The sequence below is a fragment of the Homalodisca vitripennis genome, chromosome 2, assembly GCF_021130785.1.
Source record: "Homalodisca vitripennis isolate AUS2020 chromosome 2, UT_GWSS_2.1, whole genome shotgun sequence".
NCBI classification, from domain to species: Eukaryota; Metazoa; Arthropoda; class Insecta; order Hemiptera; family Cicadellidae; genus Homalodisca; species Homalodisca vitripennis.
In genome coordinates, this window is record NC_060208.1 from 78,308,312 (window position 1) to 78,336,106 (window position 27,795).

General features: G+C 32.9%; 1 protein-coding gene across 5 annotated transcripts; it reads right to left on the reverse strand.

The window, feature by feature from the left end:
* On the reverse strand, nucleotides 1-27,795 carry LOC124354217. Of its 5 annotated transcripts, XM_046804509.1 has the most exons (6): nucleotides 14,229-14,801; nucleotides 12,817-12,927; nucleotides 9,449-9,607; nucleotides 5,773-5,940; nucleotides 5,231-5,343; nucleotides 1-175 (listed from the first exon to the last, which is right to left on the reverse strand). In XM_046804509.1, exons 1-6 carry the CDS (start codon nucleotides 14,369-14,371, stop codon nucleotides 138-140), a joined length of 732 nt encoding a protein of 243 aa, XP_046660465.1. In that variant the 5' UTR covers nucleotides 14,372-14,801; the 3' UTR covers nucleotides 1-137. The 5 variants fall into 5 exon arrangements, 2 of the variants coding, with proteins under 2 accessions (XP_046660465.1, XP_046660466.1); XR_006921666.1 differs by lacking the exons at nucleotides 9,449-9,607; nucleotides 14,229-14,801 and adding an exon at nucleotides 27,776-27,795; XR_006921667.1 differs by lacking the exons at nucleotides 9,449-9,607; nucleotides 14,229-14,801 and adding an exon at nucleotides 13,423-13,446.

Here is a 27,795-nt window from a genome sequence, read left to right on the forward strand (position 1 = left end):
TTAATATTGTATATACAATTATTTTTATTTATAACCATAAAAAATTATTTAAAAAATATACATGAATTTCTTTGTACTTAATAAAATATTATTGCACTATTTTAGAATTCTTCCATCACCTGACTTCTCTGATTTGGTTATGTCGTTCGTAAGTAGTATGTCAAATCTAGAATATCTGCAACAATAATTATAATTGTTATTGAAACAATCTTTTGAAATAACAAATGTAATACTATTACAAACATTACCAATTTTAAACATTTTAATTCTGGAAAATAAATCAGATTTCTATGAGACAACATGGCACAACGCACAAAAATTGACAAGTTCTCAATATTTAGATGAGCAGTACATTATGTATTATCAAGCTCATCCCAAATTTTAATGAGCACACCCTGAGTCATATCTTTTACAACTATACATTATGGTTCAACCACTATATCTAGAATTGGAGGCAAATAAACACAATTAAAAACTTTCCTGAAGAAAAAAAATTATTGTTACATCAGGTGTCCTTGAAAGCTAGTAATGACAGGGTATAACATAAGGCCCTATTCGGCCGATCCATCACTGAGGAATGTGTTATTTCCTATTCTGTTAGAATAGAAAATATATAAATTTCTTTCTAACTGATGGAATACTCAGATTTCAAGCATTTTGAGTAGATTACTCATATTACAATGTCTTCACGAAGAAAATAAAACCATGTAGCCTTTATAGAGGAACACTGCAAATCATACTTTGTGGGTCATTATTTTGGAGCAAAATTAGATGTGATGAACATGGGATGCCATATTCTTACTTTTTGACATTTTACAGACACAAATTAAAATAGATTTATCTCTTAATACAGATTGTGTTAAGAAGTTGTCACCACCTATCCCCTTTCTGAGGATGAACTCACACACCTCCATACAATATTTGTAACCTTTAAGAATTGTCTGAAATATTTATATCTTGTACTTTCTCATAAACAAACTAAGTACAAAATATAGTATAATATCCAAATATAAGCAATACAATTAATATCAAAGAAACTACAAAGCGTTTTGGTGCATATCAAGTATGTATTTAAATAAGACTCAATATATACTAACACTCTTATAACTCTAAAACCACAAAAAGGAAGGGTGTTTCAAGTTTATTATTATTTTTATGGGGGGGGGGTAAAATCAAAAGGCCACTAGTACAACATGCTCTTAAGATTTAATTTGGTAATTTTACCATTCAAGGATCTACATTACAAATCTTTAAAATTTTAGATTTAATTTTCAGATTTATCTAATTTTAGCAAAAATTAATTTTAATTTATAACAAACTACTTAATTAAAAAAAAAATAAAATAATCAATTATTTTTTTTTTTATTTGAGGCCTTTTGTTTTCAACAAAAACATCATCAGATCCACATAAATAAAAAAAATGTATAACCCATGTTAAATTTGAGGGGGCATTAATGAATAGATTAATGGAAGAATCTACTGTGAGGGGAATTGCCATTAAATTACATTTAATGTTTTTTCTCAGTTCCCCTTGTCTACCTGACAAAAATCCTTATATAAATTTGAAATGCAATGGCAAGTTAATATTTTGTTTCATTGTAATTGGGTACAAAACTAGTACTCAGGAGCCACACAAGTGCACAATGAGTTACATTTCAATAAATGAACTAAACAGAGTTATTGTTTGGTTTCTTCAAAGTATTCACGAAGTATTGTACTTTAAGCAGTGAATTTGTATACACCTTTATACGCTTTTAATTATGTAAGTGAACTCTTGCTAAGATGTTTACAAAACTACACATCCAGTTCATGAAGAGATGACATTGAGTAAACATACTCTTACAACTGGACACTCAATCGAGAACACTAGTTTACATTTAATGGCAAAATTTTTGAACATTTCCAAGTTTTTATTTCTTATACTTGCATTTGGATGTTCTTTACCAAATTACATATTCTCAAATAAGATAACAAACTTCATAATAAAAATATATTGATCTCAAAATGTGACACTATTGCTTTCTTTTAACCCTAGAACTGGCGGTCATTTCATCCTGTAGTGTCGGGCTGTTTTGGAGCTTCGCGCAAGGTTTTTTTTTAAAAAAATTATTAAAAATATAAAATAAAAGCAATATAAATAAGAGTATATATTTTTGTGTTCAGAATTAAACGTAGAATTGCACTATATTGTAAAATTAACCATAAAAAATTTTCTAATAAACACTTTTTTTAATCAAATATAAAATTTACGAAAAATATTTCTTAAATTTGGGGGGGACCATACCTAGCAAATGAAGTTATAGTGAGAAATATTTATAAGTGAGATAGCCATTCTGTGTCAAATTTTATCTAGTTTCAGAAAAACATAAACATTATACACATTTATGAAAGCATCATAAAGCTATAGAACAAAAAGCAGCGATGCGTATAAATTCTGAAAATCGGGTGTACACGTAAGACTTTGGTAAAACAAGTTTTGCTAATACATTTATATATGAATACATGTTATTTTGCATATTTTATTACTTAGAATAAAATAGAATATACAGTAGTAATGAAATAATTACCATAAATTATTTTTTGAAAAGTAAAAAAAGTTAAATTTTGCCATTATTCAAAAATTTTGCGAAAAATTTTCATTCAGCAAAATATAAAATAGTTTGTAAAGCTTGTACTATATCAAAATTTATAAATTTATGGTTTATAAGTAATAGGAAATATTATGTAGTTAGAAAACTATAAATATAACTAAAGATATTGAAAAAATATAGAATAACCCAAACAGTTATTATATATAACCAAAGAAATTACAGGAAATATATATTTTATTGTGAAAACTATCTATTTACCAAAAATAAATAGTTACTTCAGAGCTAAAAGAGTGCTATAAATAACGTTTAGTAAGTGAAAACATTAACAAACTATGTGAAATGAATTTTAGCCAAGTCATTTTGCCATAGCCTACACAAAGCCGGTAATTTCTCAAACATATTTCAGTAAATAGAAATTGATTTATTCTAAAATATATACGTTTACACTACTACGACATCAAACAACACACTACACATTAAATACGACACTAAAACACGCGTAAAACTATTAAAACTTACAAATATCCACAGCTCGGCACGAAAGTCATACAGAACGGCAGCGGCAATATGGCGGTCACAACAAACGGCGTCGCGTTTTCTTTTACGTTCAAAATAACAAGCTTGCTACGTCATAACCATAATACAAAGAGGAATAAAACTCATCTGTTCCTTAGCATTTTTATTCCCGAATCCAATGGTACATGAATTATATCGATACGTTACCGGAGTATATTATAAAAAGTAATTATACGAGGGAATGTTTGATCGACAAACTTTTGACGGTTAACACCACAAAAGCGGCATTAACCGACATAATTATGTCGATTAACAGTTCTAGGGTTAAAATTGTAACTATACCTCTTAATTATGTATTATTATGAGAACATCCTTCCTAAACTTTGCTTTTATCATTTAAAACAATTTAGTTCTTGCTTTTTGAGAAATGTGTATAAATTAATTTTGTTATATAACCAAGGAATTCAGTTTTTAAACAGTAATTCAGTGTTTTCAGAACAAATAAATTATAAAAAATAAACTAAAAATGTGGAACAAAATCCCTATAACTACTTTATGTTGTGATAAACTTATGACAAGCTCATCAAGAGCGTTTTGGGCATTTTGCCAATGTTTTTACAACCAGCTGATCAAATAACTTGCACATGAAATCATATAGAAATATACAATTTGGAAACAGTCACCAGACCCCACCCTTTCCCTCTCCTAAAAGAGAAGTTACAGGAGAAGAACTATTAGAACCAAACAGGAGTTATAGTTCTAAAAGCTTAACAATACTAAGAGATGGATTCTTAACATTTTATACATTTGAATTCCAATCACAAATCAGATCCTGCAGTACTATGTAATTTAACCCTTTTAACCCCGGCCATTAAAATCAAGTGATGTGCCAGAAAATCCCAAGCCATTTTCAGACAAAATGTAAGGGTTTTGTAAAAAAATTCATAACTCAGTTATTTTTTAAGATACCGGTATTTAGGTAATTCTTTTTTTGTTTTACTTCTTTATACATGTAGCTTACAGAAATATACAAATAAAATTATTATTTTGAAAGTAATTTTTTTTTAATGCATATACATATATAAAAAATAAATAAAAAATGAAAAAATTTCAAGTTTGATCATGGAAACCCATATTAGATAAAAAAATATTTGACACAAAAATACCCATTTTACTTTATGATTATATTTAATCCTTAATAAAAGGAAACAAAAATTATAGGCCTACCTTATTTACAAAGTGGAGTAACATCAATTTTTGTAAAGCCGTGTAAATTTTTCTTTTTGCCATTTCTGGGCAAGGCAATGTAACAAGACCTTTGAAATTCACAGTACTTAAAATAAACATAAACCAAAGTTATTTCTGACAAAATAACTAAAACTGTTCATAATCTAAATTTTAAAAAAGTTTTTAAAACAATATTTACATCACTACAAAATGTAAATTTTCAAGATATCCATCACTCAAATCGTCGTCACTAATCACATCCACACCATTTGCAACTAGGTTACTAAATTATTGTATTTTCACTTACGGGAGACTTTGAACGATGTCTTTTACTCATTTTGAAATAAAACAAATAATAAACTTTAACTGCCGTACTTTATACTGCTTTAACCTAAAACTGTGAAGAAAACGGAATATTCACAACCACGTGATATACAGCTGTCTGCAACAAGGCGTGAGCAGTCAGTCGAGACGAACTGGCAATTGCTCAGTCACAGACTGACAAAATACGAAAGTCAAACCATTACAAACTAATATATTTCGATGCAAAATATCTTTGTGCACAATTTCTGTGAAATTTCAAAGCATTTGGTGAAATAGGTGGCCAGTAAAGTAATAAAAAGTGCACGTCCGCACTATACGGACGTCGGGAGTTGACGCCATTTTTACGACGTCCGTATAGTACGGACGTCGGGGTTAAAAGGGTTAAATTGGAGAATGACAAAGGACAATCTGCATGTCACACTTGACACACAGTTATAAAAGGCTATCCCATACAAAGTTATAGAGTCAATTACTCAAGGTTTACCTCTCGCAGTGAAGTTGAATAAAGTACTTAATAATACACATAACACCACTGTAATGTCTATAAGCAACATGTAATACATTTTACTAACCTTGCAAATGTGTCTGCACCAGTTTATATTTCGAAAAGGCATCTGAAATATTCGTTATCGATTCTTTTTCAAAATAATCAATTGTCTCTATTGCCGTTTTCACTCCAAGCCATCTGGTAGTTGGTTAAGAAGATTTCAACCCTTTTGATTACAATTTCTAATAGTACATAATACTAACCCTAAAGTAGAGTGCTAGGCTCCGCTGACACTCAGCCAATCAAGAATATATTATTTAACTTTCTAATACGGCAAAGGTAAGCCTTCCTACCTTATCCAGTCTGTCTTATTGAAAACTACAGGTATCTTTCTCCTCTTTACCCTATACAACCAAAGAATTTTCCGAATTAGATATTTAAATGAGGAAAATCAGACAGAAAACCACTATCAAGCTATAAATTTAAAAATTAAAAAACCTCTGTATCATAAAAAAGAGGATATTAAATTGATTTCAGTTTTTTTTTTTTTTACTAAACAATAATAATAAGTTAAGTTGTTTATTACAAAGTAAACTAATAATACTTCGATAATGTTTTAAAGGATACAATATATGGAAACATCCCCAGGAATCTCCAGCATACTCCAACAAACTCCCATTTCCAGGATTAAGAGGGTTGAACTCTTTGTCTTCATCCGGGTTGTGCTTTGCATACGCTTTCTCCACAGAAGTCAATCGAAATTTCAATCCATCCACAAGTGCCTTTATTTCCTTTCTAAAATAATAAAGTAATCATGAAGTTATATCTATTGCTCTTAATATTTTATACAAGGTAGAGTAACAGATTAGTACATTTTGATATATAAATTTAAGTATGAGTTCACTGAGTTTCATCACCAATGCTACAAAAGTGCCAAGCCATCTCCCTTTTTTTTGTACCTGCCTTTGAAAGCTGGTAATTTCTCCCCAAAAAATCTGTCTATTCATCAATCTTTGAAATGTAATTTTTAGACCAATTCCTTAGACAGACAATCATACAAAAAAGAAGTTGACACGAATATGACAAATCATAAAACTTGTTCTTGTAGAAATGAAGTTTCATGCAAAATTTAAAGTCTTCATACAAAATCTTTTTCAAGATATCTTGCCACATGATACATTGAAATTTTTGTTCATTAAATTGGATTTCATATCAGTGTTTAAATATGCAGTCTACACACCGAGTCACTAAAAATGATGATGTATGTGTTGGGCTAAATTTGTTAATATGTCACTGTTTAAATCTTGACAGTTGCGGTTCGAGATCCCAAGAGAAAGCATAAGAAAGGGCACTATCTCAGTCGTCACCTTAAGGTTGGGGATAGGGATGGTCTCCTGTTGAGATCCCAAGAGAAAGCATAAGAAAGGGCACTATCTCAGTCGTCACCTTAAGGTTGGGGATAGGGATGGTCTCCTGTTGAGATCCCAAGAGAAAGCATAAGAAAGGGCACTATCTCAGTCGTCACCTTAAGGTTGGGGATAGGGATGGTCTCCTGTCGAGATCCCAAGAGAAAGCATAAGAAAAGGCACTATCTCAGTCGTCACCTTAGATAATGGGGAGGCTAGCTCTGTTCAAGAGCCTTTCAATCAGTGCAAGCAGGAGAAACAAATCTCCCCTCATGTTTAGACTTTATAAAATTAAGGGAGCTCCTCACAGTTTAAACAGTCAGAAGTGAACCCTCCTGGATATTGACCCTTGCTTGTACATTATCAATCCTTACAGTGGTTCACCTAAGTCCAGATATGTACAGGGTGCGGCAGCATAACTTCCTTTTTTCTATTGGATAACTCAATAAAAACTATTGTATGCATCAGAAAATATTTATTTATTTTTTATAATGTAGGTACATGTCTTAAGTTTTTATTTACATTGTTTTGAAGATCAAATCTGTTAGGTGACGTCCCCCATTCTCCATACATTGCGTAAGCCGATTTCTGGCGTTTGTCATGACTGTTGTTAGCGTAGCAGGGGTTATGTTGGCAATTTCTTCTCGGATGTTGGTCTTCAAATCTTGTAGGGTTCTTGGACGGTTCACATAAACACGGGATTTCAAAAAACCCCATAGAAAAAAATCACAAGGTGACAGATCGGGGGAGCGTGCCGGCCATTCCAAATCGCCTCTAATTGAGATAAGGCGCTCTGGAAAGTTTTCCCTCAAAACAGCCATCGATGCTCTCGAAGTGTGTGCTGTTGCACCATCTTGTTGGAACCAAGTGTCCCCCAAATCCAAATCTTCTAGCCGTGGGAAAAAAAATTCTGGAGCATGTTTACATACTGGTCCGAAGTCACTGTCACTGTAACCTCATTTTCCTCAAAAAACCAGGGACCAATAATTCCAGCTGAGGAAATTGCACACCACACTGTGACTTTCGGTGAATGCAAAGGCCTTTGATGCAATTCTCGAGGGTTGGTGTCAGCCCAGTAGCGCATGTTTTGTTTGTTTACCGACCCACACAAATGAAAATGGGCTTCATCACTAAAAAAACAATAGCACCCTCGGGAACGACATCAAGAAGAACCTCACACGCGTTCATCCGAGAATTGAAGTCACGTTCTGAAAGTTCCTGCACTATCGCCATCTTATAGGGATGAAAATGAAGATCATTATGAAGAATTCTTCTCACAAAACGATCGGATAGTCCAAGGGCAGATGCGTGTTTGCGCACAGAACGCCGTGGTGATCGCAACATTGACGCTCTCACTGCTTCAATGTTTTCAGGTGATCTAACGGGCCGAGGGACTCCAGTTCTTCGTTTTGTCGCACTTGCAGTTTGTTTGAATATAGTGACCCATGTAACAATTGATTTGCGGTCTGGGACGGGAGCCAACGGGGCTAAATTAAAGAGATTCCGAAATGCATGCTGTGTTGCAATAACCGAACATCCGCTTGAAAAGTAGGCCTCAACGGCAAAGGCACGCTACTCACTATTCCAACGCATGATGGCGACTGAACAGTGTCGGGACAAAACTTTACAGTACCCCCTCTTGAATGAGACCACTAGTGCTCCGCTATGACATAAACTAACTGAATGGCGTGCATTTTAAAAAAGGAAGTTATGCTGCCGCACCCTGTATATACACATTAAACCACGATATGTAGATGTAGAAATATATAACAACAGAAATCAAGAATTTCTTGATTTTCCAATCCAAAAATCCCCACTGACAAGAAAATCCTTTGTATATTGTGATTAAACTTATGCAATAAAATGCTACTTATATGAAATAAATATGATAAAGTTAAGAATCTATTATTTAATCAAATATATTATTACACTATAAATGAGATGCTAAATGATTTAGAATAGACCAAACTTGTGAAAATTAACAAAATACCTACCATTAGTTTGGTTTAAATTTAGTTTTAATATTGATTCATCCCCAATGACAAGACAGTAGCTCATATTATTTTGAAATCACATTCAATGTTAATTTTCAATAAAGAGATTTGGATTTGACTTGATTACCCTATGTATTACAAGTATATACAGGGTGAAAATAAAGAAACCTACTAGTTTTAAACAATTTAAATGATACAAATAAAACCAAAACTAGCAAATGTTCATTACACAACACAAAGATTTTTGTTTAATATTTTTTTGATTCTGCTCCTTCATCAAAAATAGGACAGGGTAGGTGCAATAAAAATTTTCAAACTGACAAATCTATGTTGTAATCCATTTGTTATATAGCTGTGGGGTTGTCAGCTGCTCTATTAGATACAAATTCTATTACGGTGTCAGGATTTCAATAAAATAAGCAATGTCAGTGTGGATGATACTTTATTATATCTCTTAACCCATTCAATGCGGCCGGCCCCACTAGGGGACGGCAGACCTGCGCGGGCAGTACGGACGTCCCCAGATGGGGCCGCCTTGCCGCTCTACACACAAAGCCTCAGTGCGATTCAGCCATTCGTTATAGACTGTTCAATCTCTGCCGCATTTTAGGTTATGACCAACGCTTTATTGTGATCGGTTTCATTCGCGTTTACCCGTTACGGTTCTTTTTCAATAGGAGCCCGTTGTAATCTTTGAGTGTTTAGTGTGTTGTTTTTGTGTATATCAACTGTGTAATTCTTTCTCTACATTATTTGTGTTTTTTTTTATAAAAATGGATCCTGCAGTGCCAGATACCTCTGATCAGACTAACTTTCACTCCAGCAATGAACAAAATTACGACAGTGATGGTTCTGTGGATTTCATACAAAGAGTTGTTGACGACTCTTCCTCAGACAATTCACCTGCTTGTTCTGAAAGTGACGACGAGGCTACTGTTAAGGTTCCAACTTGGAGTATTACAACAACAGGTATGAGGCCTATTGAATTCGTCAGAACCGAATCCAGACCTGGAGGTTGGTTCCCTAATAGATTTTTTCACACTCCAACTTGACGATGTTTTCCTAGAAAATATTTGCAAATTTACAAATGCTTATGCATTCAATTGAGTATACAGTAAATCAACCTTGACACCGAAATCTAGAATCAATGCGTGGAAAGACATCACTGTACCCGAGCTGAAGACATATTTAGGCATTTTATTGCACACAGGCACAATAAAAATGAATCGAATCCAAGACTATTGGAAAACAGATTATTTATTCAATTTCAAGTGTTTTAGTAATTTTATGTCAAGGGACAGGTTCTTGTCCATTATGCGTTGTTTGCATTTTTGCAAAACAAACGACAATGCTCTTGACCCCGGTACTGCAAACTCCATAGAAAAAATTCAGTTCGTTGTAGGTTACTTCAACGACAAAATGAGAAGTGTTTACTACCCTCAAAAAGAGTTATCTCTCGATGAGGCTATGGTACTGCGGAGAGGAAGATTACACTTCTGTCAGTACATCAAGGGCAAAAGGTACAAGTTTGGTGTCAAATTGTACACTTTGACAGAGCATCAGGGATTTATTCTTAGATTCCTCATGTACACGGGCAAATCAGATACTACTGTAGGTGGTGTAGGGCATACGGAGAAGGTTGTCCTACACCTATTGAAGGATTATTTGAGGCAAGGCCATTCAGTGTATATGGACAATTTTTATAACAACTACGCCCTTGCTTCAAAATTAATAGCTGAAAAAACATATTGCACGGGGACGTTACGTGTTGTTCGAAAATTTAAACCCCAAAAAGTAACCAATCAATCCCTGAAGCGGGGTGAGACAATTGCACGCTATGCAAATAGTGTAATGATTGGGAAATGGAAAGACAAAAGGTCAGTCTTATACATCTCGACTGAACACGAAAACGAAATGATGGATTTTGTGGAGAAAAGAGGTCGTACTAAGCCTAAACCTCTCCCAATAGTAAAATACAATGCTCATATGAGTGGTGTTGATCGTGCCGATCAGATGATGGCATACCACCCATTTGAAAGAAAAACCATCAGATGGTATAAAAAAATCTTTGTACATACAATACAAATGATTTTGATGAATGCACATCAACTGCATAACATGTACAATCAAAAAATGACGCTATATGATTTTCAATTGGAAGTGATCAGACTTTTACCGCCTCCCTTAAATGTTGTTGAAACTCCAGGTCAAAAAAGAAAGAGAAAAGAGGCTCACAAGTTAGATAAAATTGAAGGCCAAGAGGCAAATGTCAGCCGTACCAAGAGAAAGAAGTGCAGGCAGTGCACGAAAAATGGCAAACCAAATGTGAAAACTGCTTTACATTGTATAACATGCCCTGAAAAGCCTGGCTTGTGCATGGGTCAGTGCTTTGAAGCTTACATGACTCTCTGCAGTAAAAGGCTGGATAGGTGGAGGTGGCGTATATAGTGTATATAATATTTATAACTAATAAGAATAGTGATAAGGCTATAATATGCGGCAGGCCGAAATTGGGGCCGAGCTTGTAACGTCAATGGTCAAGGAAAAACAAACGGAAATATCATTTGGACAATCATCCTGGACTTTCAATGAAACAAGTAAGTGATATCAGCAGCAGAGTGCTCGTAACAACAACTTTCGACAGTACGGGACCAGCACAATATGCGGCCGGCCCAAGTAGGGGCCGAAACTTGTGACGTCACAGTTCCAGGAAACTCGGCCGGAAACGTCATTTAAACCTTCAATCCTGCCTTTCCACCGTACAAGGTAAGTTTTTTATACATAAAAATTTTTCAGCATCCGGTAACCCTAATAAATTATGCTTTTTGCCACAGCGAATGTGTTAACATGTTCATGATGACACGTACCTCATTGAGTACACGCGATCTTCTACAACTGCTGACGTGTACTCAATCGGGTACATACCGGTCTTTCGTAAAGCATTTTTTAATGTGATTCCACACTTAAATAAATACCCCGTCGGGCACACAATTGCGTAATTTTAAACGTAAATTAATTTTTTAGGTACACCTTGAGGTACATGGAGAAACACTGAAAAAAATACATTGAAATAATTTGTTTTGTGCAAAATTGCAAGGCCTACGTACTTATCTTGTTATACGAGTACTATGGTTTTTTTGCCAATATTATTGAAAAATTCATAATAATGGCAACTAAAAAAGTCCGGAAATAAGCCGTTGTCGTGAACGTGTTCAGTTAACAGTAATTCATTAATTCCTTTATTTTAAATACAGATCTTATTATGTTAATACAAAGAATGAAAAAATTAATTGAAACGACAGTCAACACAGGTTTTGGGCTCTCCTGACCTTTTATACAGTTGGAGGAATTTAGCTGTGCTCGTAGGGCCCTAATACTACCCTTTCAACAAATAAACACTATCTGTGTGGCGGGTTGCGTTTACGTGCTAGACGCTGAGATGAAGGCGCTACAATCTCTTTAACGACTTTAAACTCACGATTTCGATTTGCAGATTAGTATTGACAAATACGTTATTTTCAAAAACACATTAAACAACACTATAACAACTGAAAAACAAGGATAAGTCCTATTAATGCTATTATTCGTTATTCTCTTATTTTTTAATTCCACCACAATCAGCACTGTCACAAAACAGACTGATTTTAGTGAGTGTGATGAGTTATTTGGGCTAATACGATTCCTGAAAGGAGGGTTTTACCTATGTATCACAGGAAATGTTTTCGGGACGCAGCGCATAATACTACCCCACCACCCCTCCCGCCTATCACCACACACTCAAGGTCACGCGCACAGCTAAAGTCCCCGAACTGTACCTGGGCCTGCAGCTCCAATCGATGGCTCTAGTTCCCCCTACCTTCGGGATTTAAGATTAATATTGGTTAATTTTTCGGAAACACGTGTCTGTTCCCATTATTGAACTATTGAAATATTCTATAAATAATACATTTTCAAAATTATACACTTTTGTTACTGTACATTTTTTATTATACTTACAAGTAATTTTTTATTACATTTACACTAATAACCTTGTGTGTATCAATTTGATAAGCAGTTATTTTTGATCCTCAGTAACAAAGTCCAGTCTCAGAACCAGTCCAGCCTGAAAATTACTACGGTACTATAGTTCCAACAGTTAAATCATGTTTAGTAGAATATCAATGGTAAAAAAGTGTGCTAAATATTTTTGAAAGTGTATTATTATTGAGTATGAGGACATTAGCTATGCCCATGGGTTTTTAAAACTATTACTAGGTCAGTTTTTTACTTACTGTAATTTATCTAAAGCAACCAACTCCTCTTCTATATTGGAATGAATTTTTCCTAGTAACTTCTGTTTGACATCAGGAAACTTCTTAAGAAAGCCATCATCCAGTTGAGCTCTAAAATTTGATCAAGTTAGTTTACAGTGATAATTTTATTACTTTTAGCATAATGTTGGCAGCCAAAGCTTTCATAATCACCACTAATTGCTGTGAACAAGTAATACTATAATAGACTTAAAATATTGCATCACAGAGTCGAAAACTACATGAAACTATGCAAAAACTATGATCTCATCAATTGACTGTACTCACTATGTGCCGCAATTTTGTCATCCTGTCAAACAGGAATATTAGCACTAGTGATAAGCTCTCCATTATATCCGTTGATTGAAGACGCTTACAGTACAAAGAATAAATGACCGCATCTAGTTCGTTCTACATGTCTTGGACTAGGCATATATTGATGGATATATGTAACTGATTGGCTAAGGTTTTTTTTATTGTGATAATATCAGATTGGAAGGATTATCATCTTCAGTTAATTTATCAGCTCCTGGTCCAGCTCTAGCTCAGGACCTGTTGGATTATTTGGGCACTTTTTAGTATCCTTACCAAGTATTTACACCTCTGAAAAGTAACACCAAATTTTTCCAGGCTGCTGCTCATCTTTACCTTTTTTCTATTAAGGTATGTGGTAAATGTTTACTTTATCCACTTCACATTTGTTGGTTTTTTATAGAAAAAAATGCTTAAAAAGCAAACAAAACACAATTCAATTTTGGGGATGATTATTTAAAAAAGAAACTTATACAATGAACTAGTAACTGAATGCCTCCAGCTGTCAGTGAGAACTATGTAATTAAACTAGTAATTGAAAAGGCTGACAATAATGGCTGTGGACAGCAGCATGGGATAGATGGCGATTAACAAAAAACCTCCCTCAAGACAGAAGCAATACAGGACCGAACTAACAAAGGAAAAATTATAAATAATGTCCACCATGAAGGTAGAAACGATGAATCAACTTCATCATGGATTTAGAAAAAATTACCATGAATATAAATCTTTACACAGATGGTTAGTGGTGTTGAGGTTATGTTTAGATTTTGTGTTGCTTTTTCACTGATTTTATTTTCACCAATTATTCATTTGAACCAAACAATTTTTTTTATATTCGTAATCTAAACACAAAATAAAGTGACGAAAAACATGTAAACAAGTTATAAAATTGTTACAAATCATAGGCCTAAGACATATTTTTACTAAGACTTTACAACAGAGTGCATAAATTGAACTTATTAAAAATGTTAACATGTGAGTTCAGTATAATATATACAACAGTACAAGTTTATTATTAATATTTATGTATTATTATTATTAGAAATTCTTTAACAAATTTTACAACAAACCTTACTAACCTAGAACATAACCTAAGTTGTTCAGTTTGATTTGAAATTGGACGTAGAATTTCAGATATTTTATTACTTTGTGAACTCCAGTAATTCATAACTTCGCCAAAATATATAAAGTATTCGGAGAAACAGGCTTCTAATTCATTCATAATGCAAATCCAGAAGTTAATTGCCTTTTACGTAGATAAGAATAAAACAATAGAAAATATAACTTCACCACTAAACTTTACACCTTTACGCCATTGATTGAAACTAAACTAGGCTAATACTGTTTACAATTTTAAAAAGTGTCTGTCGACTGTCCCTGTCGTCTTGTATGTTTACTGTTTAACTTTTCCGGTTTCCCCAAAGCCATTTAAACGTTCCAATTAGGCTTTGGACTTTGACTGACAAATCTCTCAGTGATTCACAATAATGTGAATTATTCCTATTCAACAAATTGTGATAATGAGATTTATTCCGAAAAAATATAGACTTTACTAACAAGATTATTAAGGAATATAACCTAACCACATTAACAAGTTGCGTGGTTAGATAAAACTAAACAATAGACAGGGAAAAGTCTGATAATAGTCCGGTCTTCTCTGAAAAGGACTTGATGTGCAGATCACTGCGGTAATATTGAAAGTTTCTCACTACATTTAACTAAAATTAACCTTAAAAGGAAAAATACATTAACGTTGATAAGAGCACAACTTAATCAATTTAAACTCTAGCCAATCTTCTTTTTACATACAATGTTTAAATATACATAAAAGACTAATATATTGAAGACATTCATCATCTATTTACAAATACAATTTATATAATGACAATATTATCTTGACATTTTAGGCTAATGGAAATAATATTAAGATTCTACAAAATGTTTTGTAATATTGGTTACTAATTAAAAGAGAAATACAATAAAATAAAATAATTGTTTATAAAGGGGACGAATTTTAGTTTGCAGATGAGAAAAAGAAAGAACTCATTTAAGAATATTTTAGAGTAATCTGTTGTGTATGATTTCTATCTGTTCAGTTTGACTAAGTAATCTATTAGTTATAGCATTGCAAAAAGAATTTAAGGTTTTAATTTTTAATTTTTTTTTAATTTTATTTGGTTAAATTTGGTTAAAATTCGATTAAACAAAATGTGGACCCATGTAGGAAAACGAACGCCTGAAAGCTAGTTTATTAACGTTGGGTTTTTGGATAAGACCTCTTTGCAAACTTCTTGTGACATATTGTTTGTGTTGTTCAATATTATTTCTATTTCCACTTGTTATAAAAAATAATCTTAATGCTTTATAAATAAAAATATACTATGGGAAAAGTTTTTAATTGTTGGTAAAGAGGGTAAGAAGAGTCTCGCCTTTTTTTCTTATTAAACGTATAAAAGTGTTTTGCGTTACTCTAATATCGTCTATTTTTGTTTTTGGAGCTGCTCCCCAGCATACAACACCGTACTGTAATCTAGAGTAAATTAGTGCATAATACAGAGTACGCAACAACTTTTCGCCACAAAAATTTCTCAAAAAATAAAACTTCCTAACATTACTTCTAATTTGATTTTGTACGAAAGATATGTGTTTTTTCAAATTTATTTTCTGGTCAAAATATACATCTAAATACTTTAAAAAATTCACCTCTTGTAATTTTATACATTTACATGTAATAAATGTTGTACAAGTTTCTTCGTGATACTTCACAGGCACATTAAAACTAAAGCCCTTAAAATCAAAATTGACAAACTTAGTCTTATTTACATTTATTTCATTTGATTCTAATAAGAATTTGTTAAGAGATAAGACTGTTAATTTTAATGTCAGATCATTATTTATTTTTCCCATAAGTTATTCCTACATGTATCTGAATATAAATAAGCAACATCATCAGCAAAGGCACTGATTGTGCCATTAAAATTTTGTTTTAACAAATCATTAATAGAAATAATAAATAAGTTAGCCGAGATGACTGAACCTTGTGGGACTCCGGAATTTACAGTAAGAAGCATACTCAAGTGATTGTCCTCTCTTACTTGCTGGACTCGGCCGAATAAAACTACGCCTCTGATTCCAGCTGCCTCCATTTGTCTGAATAGACTATTATGGTCGACTAGATCGAATGCCTTTGTAAAATCTACAAAAACTCCAGAAGTGTTTTCGTTCCTATTCATTTTACTATAAATTGAGTCAGCGAATTGCGCCAAAGCATCTTCCGTCCCTATTCCTGCAGTAAAACCAAATTGGTTTTTGGACTGAAAATTTGTAATTTAAAAAATAATATCAATCTTGATTGCATACATCTTTCTATTATTAAAAAAAAAAAAAACAGAGTAGGGTAATTGGACGAATTTGTTCTATACTGAAATTGTTTGCTTTTTTGAAAATAGGTACAATTACACTTTTTTATGACTATCAGGGAAAATACCTGTCAAAAAGCTCAAATTAATTATATGTACAAGAATATGTGAAATATTTACAACAATCTTCTTTACAAGCTCGACGTTAATACGATATCCAGTGGATTTTTTGTTTTTTAGTTTCCTAATAACATTCTCTAATTCTGTTTTGTCAACTGGAGAAATAAAAAATGATTGCATTTGGTTGGCACAGCTTACATTCAAAGCAGGGTCGTTGCCGATAATCTTATCAGTAACACTAGAAACATTAGCCAGATAAGAATTGATTTCATTTGCAATCAACAGCGGTTTCATTTGCATTTTCTAGGTCTACAACGTGTTTGGCATAACGTTTAAACTGAGTGGGCCAAAGTGTATAAAAAATAGAGTTGAAAGTCTGTATGTTAACAGAAATGAAAGGGCATAGAAAATTAATCTTTCCCACCTCTAAAACCGAGTACTAGGAAAGTGCCTACTCCATTACCAGAGTACTGATAAATTAGCCCAAGGCCTAAATCCATCTGTACCACAGGCTCATGCGTCTACTGCAACACCTATTTTGGGGTAACAAAAAGTCAATCTGTGTTTGAAAAAAATAACATAAATTTCAGACAAATATTCAACGGGGGTTTTTTAACAACTTTGAAATACTCATGTCCCAACAAGTCTAACAGATAGGTACATTAATTGACAACCGTCATCGCAAAATTAAATGGATAATCTTTATAAGATTGATCTCTAGAATGCCAATGGCTTGACCCATCATAGTCGATATTCAGATTCTTATTTCCATGCATAAAATTTATATGTTAGTATCTGAAACCCATTTTAATTATATGTAACATAAATTAATATTAATATGTAACATTTTAAACATAAATTACTTTAAAATTCCTAATGTTTTTGCAATTAATTGTTAATAGCACTAACCATCCCGATGTTACCCCTCATGGTGGGAGTGCTGTACTTATTAAGGAGAGTATAAGACACTACGAGCTTCCAAAATTTCATTAACATATTATTCAAGTTATCAGTATGGAAATTTGATGAGTCCATTGATTATTTTCTCACTGTATTGTTCTCTTAGATTTAACATTTCAGAACATCGGTTTAATAAGGTTTTAGCTCCCTAGGTTCTTGATTCCTGACGGGAGGTGATTACAATACCAAACATATTATGTGGTGGTTCTAGGCTAGTAAATCTTAGAACAAGGTCTGCGTAAGTGTATAGTTAATAATTCTTAATTATAATAATAATAAATCTTAATTATTTCTCAAATGGATGTCCAACTTATTGCCCACCAGATTTAAATAACACACGAGCACCAGATCTTGACTTCTTTGAAACCAGTGGAATCTTTCAAAACTATATGAACATCACCTCGTCACTTGTTCTTTCATCGGATCATTTGCCGTTGATATTGACCATCAGCTTAAATGTTATGTTAAAGAAAATGCCTCGAACACTAACAAACAAAAGTACTGACGGGAACCAATTTCGGGATCTATTAAATGGTATTCTTAGACTGAACACTCCCTTAAAATTCGACGAAGACAGTAAATGCCGTTTATTACTTCTTCCATACAATCTTGTATCATGAAATCAACTCCTAAACTGAAAATGAAACTACTAGTGTAGTTAATTATACATTGTACATAAAACAAAATATTTCCGAGAAATTTTTCTTGCAAAGAAGCTTACAAAATCCAAGGACATAATACATAGTATTGATAAAACAAATTTTAACATAACTTCGACAATTTAAAAATATTTTAATGGAAAAGACATTTTTCATACTTCCACATTAAATATATTTAAAGAGCGCTTTCGCCGGTTAAGGCATCATCAGTTTTATACTGTTTACAGAAAAAACATAATATGTGTAAAATAGAAAAAAACATGATAAAATAGAATAAAATTTAAAACTAACTGTAAAGACATTTAATAACTAATAACTAACATAAACATAACTAATAAATTATAAAAGAATTATGTAGAAAAATATGGTTTGCAATTCATAATTTTGGAATGGATTTCTTTTTTCACTTATGGTATAAAAATATCACTGAAATTTACGGAAGGTTGGGAAATACAATTATCTTTTAAAACTGTCATACATGCACTTTCAATTTTATTTCTTTTAGTCCAGGAAGATTCTTTAAACACTACACTAGATGATTCAAAATTTATATTATGATTTTCCTTTACTGCATGTTCAACTAATTTAGATTTTTCAATGTTTTCTTTTTTATAATTATAAATATGTTCTTTTAGCCTAATTTCCACTGGTCTTGATGTTTGGCCGATATAAGTCTTGTTGCAACCACAGTCAATTTTATATATCACATTCTTGGTTTCTTGTTGTTTGTTTTTCGGTTTTAATTTTGTTAAGTAGCTTCTTATATTATTTTGTGACTTAAAACAGTGCGGAAGTTAAATTTATAATTTATCCTACGAATTTTTTCTGAAGTTCCTTTTATATAAGGAATAGTTACGGTAGTGAGATAATTAGTACAGTATTGTCTTTTTTGGTAATTTGCTTGCAACTTTTGTTTTTAGCCTTAGCTCGTTCAATAATTGACGGAGGGTAGTTGTTTTTAATCAAAAGTTCTGTAGTATAATTTTCCTTTAAAATTTTATCTTTGTTATCAGTTACCAAATTATTAATCTTTTGGAACTAACTTTGTACTAATCCAATTTTTACATGTTGAGGATGATTATAATTATAATTAAGGTACTTGATATTGTCAGTGATACGATTCATAATGTTTTTACAAAACAGGTATCAAAGATTGTAAGGCTTGGTAATGTCAATAAAATAATATGTCCTTTTTATGATTCCGAATTACCTTCCTCCGATAATAACCAGACAAATAATACAGAAAATCCGTTCCGTATTAACGAACCGTTTGCGAAATCCGTTTGTGTTCTTAATCTTTCTAACAAATCGATGACAGATTGTGAGTTAAACTTGAGCAAAGGCCTAAATTTTTCAATATCAAATGGACACTTTTCATGCGTGGATATAGTTATGCCAACAGATTCAGCTGCAAATCATTACCTCCTGAACAGGAACACTATTACCGAGCTTTGATCCGACAAACACTGGAAAAGTCAAATAGACCCAAAAGCAACCTTACTTTCTCATTGATTAGTGCTCTTAAATCGCTAAGAAATGATGAATCCATAGTAATTCTTCCTGCTGATAAGGGTAAAGTTACAGTTATCTTGGACAAGGAAGAGTATGATAGTAAAATTAATAAATTAGTTAACTGTGATGAATATACTTCAATAAATAAGGATCCTACAGTAAAAATTAAGAAAATTATAAAACAGACACTAAAAACCATGAAAATGAACTAGGTAAACCTCTTATTGTAAAATTAAGCCCTCAATATTCAAAGCCACCACATTTATATGGACTACCAAAAGTTCACAAAGATTTAATTCCTCTTAGACCAATAGTAAGTTCCATTGACTCTCCTGTATCAAAGTTATAAACATTTTTGTTACCTATTATTAGTCCATTATTTGGACAAGCTAATTCCTACATCAAGAATTCAGAAGATTTTATAAATAAAATAAAATATTAATATTGATTACAATGATATTATGGTCAGCTACGACATAAATGGTCTTTTTACAAATGTACCTGTCTCTGAAGCTTTGTGTTTGATTAGACAACGACTTTCTAATGATAACAACTTCAGTATAAGAACAACATTATCTATTAACTGTGTAATGGAACTTCTTACTGTATGTGTTAGCCACAACTATTTTCAGTTAAAAGATAGATTTTACAATCAAGTATCCGGTTTACCTGTGGGTTGTGTTCTCAGCCCAATAATTAGCAACATATTTATGGACCACTTTGAAGACATTGCTTTTGAAAATTGGAGTATTAAACCCAAAATTTGGTTACGGTATGTTGATGATGTCTTCTGTGTATGGGAAAATAAAATTAACATCCAAGACGAATTTTTAAAACACATCAATTCAATTAGACCATCGATAAAATTTACTATTGAAAATGAGGTTAACAGTGAAATTCCATTTCTTGATATTTTTATAACAAAAACAAAAGAAAACACAATTAAAACAACATTATTTTACAAGAAGACTTTCAGTGGACAGTACCTTAATTATAATTCAAATCATCCTCAACATGTAAAAATTGGATTAATACAAAGTTTGTTCCACAAGATTAATAATTTGGTAACTGATAACAAAGATAAAATTTTAAAGGAAAATTATACTACAGAACTTTTGATTAAAAACAACTACCCTCCGTCAATTATTGAAATACCCAAAGAGTAGCTTAACTATGCTTTAAAACGTGAGATTCGGTATATTTTGCGATTTGGCTACATATTAAACTGATAATCTTCAATTTATTTCCCTAGTTTGTAACTTTTTTTAATTTTCCTAATGTTTTTCTTTCAACTTCTAGCTTTTTATAAAATTTAATCCTCGTTGCAATTCTTCTTCGAATAAATAAATCTACTCTTAAGGAGAGAACTGTTTGAATTTATTTTCAATTATCGTTGTTAGAAGATTTCTTATTCCAACAGCTTTAATAATTCCACGTCAGCTATGAACTTTTGTAATAATAGTAGCCTACTCCATTACTAGTACTCCATCAAGGACACCGATTTTAAAGTGAACTTTAGAAGCCCAGGTTTTCAGAGTGGACAGTGCAGGAAGTGGTACCTATGCCATTTCTTAAGTACCGGTAAACAAAACACCGCTTACTTAGATATCTTATTGTAAATGCTTTCGTTTAGTTTGTAGGACTCCATGCATTTAAATTGGACTATTCCAAAGTGCGCTGATATTTCAAGTGATTCGTGGAAAGAATGACTAATTAATATTAGTATTAATACTATGTATGTAACTAGTAGGACAATCAATTATAAACTTTATGTATATAATACTAGTAGTACAATCAATTTGAGCAGTACCAATATTAAAGTTTCGACAAAACAGCCTAGAATACATTATAAATACATTTTCAAACTGTAAAACTGAACATTGTTTTTTTACGTCAGAGTGATGTCAGGTAACATTGAATATAGGATACATGAGACTACTCTCGGATCAAAAAGTTTATGTACCCGAGTTTGAACGTAAATCTCAGACTAACTATTAGAGTTAAAATTACGGGAATTACGTTAAAAGTTAGCCTGTTTATTTGTGAGTTTATTAAACATGTAAAGGAAACTACTTACAAATAATAACTTTTCTACGGTGATAACGAAGAGAGGTTACGATTTATGGTGCTTTTCAACCAAACTCCAACTTTGAATATTAATAACTCGAAAACTTGTGGTCCTACTTAGACGACGTTTTTCTAGAAAATAGGTTCAAAGTGTACTGTTTTTAAGTATGCAAACGTGTGACTGCTCTGTGATAGTCTATATTATATAGATGTGTGCGTGTTACAAACCTTTTATAATATATATATATATATATATATATATATATATATATATATATATATATATTAAGGGCCAGGCACAAGATCTTATTGTTATGTCATTTTAAACATACGCGGCGCGGCGGCTCATTCGCTGCATTGAACATTATTGGGTTCAAGCACCGAAAATAGTTATTTTTTATATTAAGAACGTCATTTTTAAACACAAAGTTGCTCTTTTCGGTCAATCGTTGGCTTTGCATTGATGGGTATGTCAACTTTGTGAAAGACCTTTATATTGTAGGATTTTGTAGTCCAATATTTAAACTAAGATTTTCTATAAACAATGTTTGGGTTTTCTTCAGCTGAACAAGGTTTCTATTAAGCTCGAAATTAAGTTTCTTTACCACCGGATATTCTTTCATTTTAAAGAAGTTCATTAATGCTCACCGAAATTGTTTACTCGGATGTATACTAATTATTCGAATTCATGAACCACAAGACGCGTTGCACTTGTTAAGCAGATTCAACTACACTGATACACATGTCTATAAGTTAACGCGTTGGTTTCTCAGCAGCTGTACAGTCAATTACTGCCGAAGCAATCACAAAACAAGGAATAGCCCCTTCCCCTATAAAGATCCACACAATTTACCAATTTTGGGAGAAAATGCTAAAGGAGTAGTTATTTTGTGACATACAGGCACCTTATTTGCAGAATGATATTCATACAAATGTAGTAAACAGACCATTTGAAATTACGCTTTGGACACAAACAATTAAATTAAAAGTATAACAAATTTATTTTAATCTTGCAAATATACAATTTGTCCCAACAATTAAATTTTCTTGTTGCCATGAAAACGAAAATAGTAAAAATTGTGTTGTACTTTGCAGTAGTTCCCCGAAGAGTAATAATATACTGAATTCACAATATAATAAACGAGCTCTGGCGCTGGCTACGCTTCACAAAACTGGTTGGCTGGGACACTTCAAAACGATAAGTCAAAACTATATATACGAATGTATGATTAGTTTATGTGTAGTATATAGTATACAGCAGACGCCATATTTATATTGATATAATAAGTAATGAGTGTGATTGTGTAACTTAATATTATTTAATAGAACTTGTACTCCGTTGAAAAGTAAATAAATACTATGACTAAATAGATACGATAGAAAGAAAATGTAATTGCAATATAATGAAGATGTGATATGTATAACTGTCTCTAACACGTTCGCTGCGGGCCACTGTCCGGACAGTCCCGTGACTCTCGCCAAAACTGCGAGGCACTGTCCGGACAGTGCCGATACGCACAATGCATTGCTTATTCGTTTCGCTTGTCACGTGATGCGATCTTGCGGGAATTGTCGGATTCTTTTCAAGCTTGTTCTAGATGAAGTATTCTTACTTTCTGATACGTCAGTTCGTCCTGGAAATGCGGGCCTACTGTCCCGACAGTGCCAGCGAAACAGCTGAAATTTCACATGTTTATTGCTATTATGAACCAGTAGGAAAACAATAAAACACGTGTTCCTGATTTCTTTTCCCTTGTGTTATGGTTTTCGTAGGTAGACTTATTAGCAGCTAGGATTGTTTACAAACTGGATAGGTTATTACTACTAAATTAAAAGTTAGGTAATATTTTACCGGTATTGCGATTTTATCAGTATGTGTGGTGTCAATATTTTTCTTGTACACAGTATACACGTATTTTGCTTTTTTGTATACAGTATGTATTGTCTCCTTAGTAAATTCATTCAAACGATACTTTTATTTGTTTTACTGTGCGGACAGCACGCGGCGGCGATCTGCACCGCGACTCTATGGGTGTTTTACGCTATGTGCGGGACTACTGTCCGGACAGTAGCGTTGTCTAGCAACGGAACCTGATGCATATCAAAGTCGATTGAAGTATTCTTGCTACTTTTGGACATCACACAACACATTTGGTAAGTTATACTTAAATTTTATATATTCCGTCATACGTTAACATAAATGATGCCATGCTAAAAATGCGGGCCACTGTCCGGACAGTCCCGATGATTACGAACGCATAAGAACGTAATATAATCGAATATCATTATTTTATAGCGCATCAAACCAAAATAACGCCAATTCAACGAAAATCGCAAGTTCGAATTTTGCCGCATATCGGGTACATCATTGGCCGCTCTTGCCGCAGCGAACGTGCTAAACAAGCCTTTTACTGCAGAATGGTTGTCTTGTGTCGACCTAATTTGACCTGTATTCTTTGGTTTATTTTTAGTAATTAGGGTTTGCATTATTAGGTGCTAATTTAAAGTTAGTGTGCGTTGGGTTAATAACGCGATTAATTTTAATAATTTGTAACATTGATTACCTGCAGATTCTAATCTCCTTATGGTCTACTCTGTTTTCTATAGTCGCGTTTGTTGTAATAATTTATAACATTGACTGCCTACAGAATCTTGTCCCCTGACTGTCTACTCTGGCTTCTATAGTCGCATTTACTGTAATTATTTCTAACGTTCATTACCTACAGACTCTAGTCCCTTTTGGTCAACTCTGTTTTCTATAGTCGCGTTTGTTGTAATAATTTATAACATTGATTGCCTACAGAATCTTGTCCCCTGACTGTCTACTCTGGCTTCTATAGTCGCATTTACTGTAATTATTTCTAACGTTCATTACCTACAGACTCTAGTCCCTTTTGGTCAACTCTGTTTTCTATACTCGCGTTTGATGTAATAATTTCTAACATTAATTACTACAGACTCTAGTTTCCTGAAAGTCTACTCTGTTTTCTACAGTCACATTTAATGTAATTACTTATAAGATTGATTACCAAAGGATTCTGACTGTCTAATCAGTTTCCTATAGGCGGGTTCACTGTAACGATTCGTAACAGCAATTACATACTGACTCTATTCCCGTGAATGTATAGTTTGTATTTAAGTTGGCTTTCTGTAATGTTTACTTTCTGACTCTTGTTCTCTGCCTGTCAAATCTGGTTTCAGGTCCTTTTACCGTAATGATTAGTAATACTGATTACCTACTGACTCTAGTCCTTTGACTGTCTAGTCTTATTGCGTTTACTGTATTGATTTGTAACATGACGTATCAGTTCGTTATTATTAGGATAACATCTCAAACTTGGTGTTTTAAAATGTAATTTAGTAATCCATATTTTAGAACGAATCGAGTTAGATATATAAACAGCCTAGTGCACTTTAGACAGCAGAGAGTCCGTAGACTAATAGTTATAGTCTCGGCTCTCTAACCGAGAGATCACGGGTTCAAATCCCGGAGAGGTAAAAAAATGTAATAATAATAATAATAAATAAATAAATAAAAACCAGTGCACTTCGAAGCCGGCATAGCTGACGCTAAGGCTTAAATAATAAAAAAAATAGACAGCTGAGCTTATGTTGGCAGTTCTTGCGATTGCAATATTTTTTAATGTAGTGTTGTGTTCGAAGTTGTATTGAGTAAGTGTCGAAATCAATTGATATTCTGGCTTATTTAACTCTTTTTTTAGGAACGGCGATAAACTTTTGTTACCTACTAACTTTGATCCGGAATGTCTACAAAAGCTTAAGTAACTCATTAAAATGTAATATTTAAACTGGTACTAGGCTGCTTAATAAACTACTTATAATAAATGATAACTGGAAACGAACAAGTGAATGACGAGTAATTTTGGTTTGTTTTCATTTGTCCAGAAACAAGCCTAAGTTTCTATTTTAATTATTTATTTTTATATGATATTTTATTCCCTGTCCGTCCCGCACCATCCAGCTCACTCCACTACTTTATTGGTTCTCGGTAACCTAATAACAGGAAGGCATTACCAGAACTGGTCCGTTCTTAACCAGGTTATTGAGTAACCTTAAGCCAAATCATTGACAACGCTTAGTTGTTACTAAAAGAATAGGGCAATACTGGTAACAAGTCATCCTGTTAATAGGTTACCACTGAATAATGATTTTACTGGCACTAATGCGTTATATACCGCCCATCTCTAATACCCAGAAGTGCCGATCTGGACCTCATCTCGTAATGACATAGCATAAGCTGTCTCATAACTCTCTTCTACAAAGGTGAGGGGTAGAAGATACCCCTGTCCCCCTTTTAGAGGTCGTACTTCGTTAACAGCACCGCTCTGGACCTCATCTTGTAATGACATATCATAAGCGGTTTCATTTTTCTCTTCTACCAAGGTGAGGGATAGAAGACACCCTTGTCTCTCTTTTAGAGGTCGTACTCAGTTAACAGTGCCGTTCTGGACCTAATCTCGTAAAGACATAGCATAAGCTGTCTCATTTTCTCTTCTACCAAGGTGAGGGGTAGAAGACACCCTTGTCTCCCTTTTAGAGGTCGTAATCCATTAATGTATAGTGTTTATTAATAAAATCATCCCTCAATACTGATTGAGTATATAGGTTTAGCAGTACCTGAGTAATCTTATTAAGTCACGGGCTTGCAGAAAATTAGTTATAAATAGTCTGAAAATTAGTTATAAACAGTCCTTTCGACTCAATCGGAAGAAGTAAGTAGATTTTGTGACTACGAAATATTATTTTATTGTCATAGGATTTATGTATATTCAATGTCTCGAAAGCTATTCAATAGATATTAATAGTAAGATAGGAAAAAATTGTTTTGTGACTAAATGTTTAGCAACTCTTGTAAACACTTCAGAACCCTTATGGGTTTTCCTCTGGGTTCATAAATAACAGTAACAGGTACACCATGGGCATATTCCTGATATAAGTGATAGCCACGGAAAGATATCCTAATCTTGTGATACGATTAGATTTAGGTTCAAAGAGCAGTATTTTGGGACCCTGAAGTCAAGTTTTATAAGTGTCCGTGAAATAACTCCATTCCATGGTTAATTAACTGTAATGTATTTAACTATGTTACATTATATTACATACCTATATATTACTAGCTGTTTCCCGCGGCTTCGCACGCTTTTCGTAAGTTTTGCCCGCGTATGAGCATTTCTGGTTGAAGTAAATTATATTTCCAACCCCGATGTAGATTTTACCTTGATGTCACGATCAAGAAAATATATCAAAAATGTATTGTACATGCATAATGTATTTTATTACAAAGTGGTCTACCACTCAACCTTTAAGTTCAACCAAAAATTTAGTTTAGACAATTATACATCATAACTTAGCGCCTTCAAATAGTGTTTCACTGTTTAATATACGTATCTATCTCGTAATTGCAGGTTATAATGTGCAGGCGCTTTGAAAACTTTTCTTCATTTTATTCGTTTATATTCACGACATAAGCGAATAATTCAGATAATAACTATCCTATCTTCTAAGTTAGACTAAATTACGGATACATGTGAAATTTGATTGAAATTGGTTCAGTCGTTTTGGAGTTTATTGGCAACATACATCGTGACTCAAGATTTTTATATATATAAGATTTATAATGGTCTTAAAAACATATATGTCAAAAAGTGTATACTTCTGGCCCTTGTAATCTACTTCTGTTCTAAGGTATTCCCGGTGTCATAAATTCGGCATCGATACCCCGATCAAGGAAATGTATACAAGGTCTGAGAAGCCTGCATCTGCTAAAAACAACTAAAATGGATTTTTATGCAAATCTTTCAATCTGTTGTAAAATTTAGTATGTTGGTCTTAAATATTTGCATTGCACTACTGATCAAGTGCTGACTTATTGTTAGGTAAAATTTACTGTTAAAAGTATATTTTTACTAAAACTTCCAATCTTATTACCTGGATAAACTCTGTTCAAT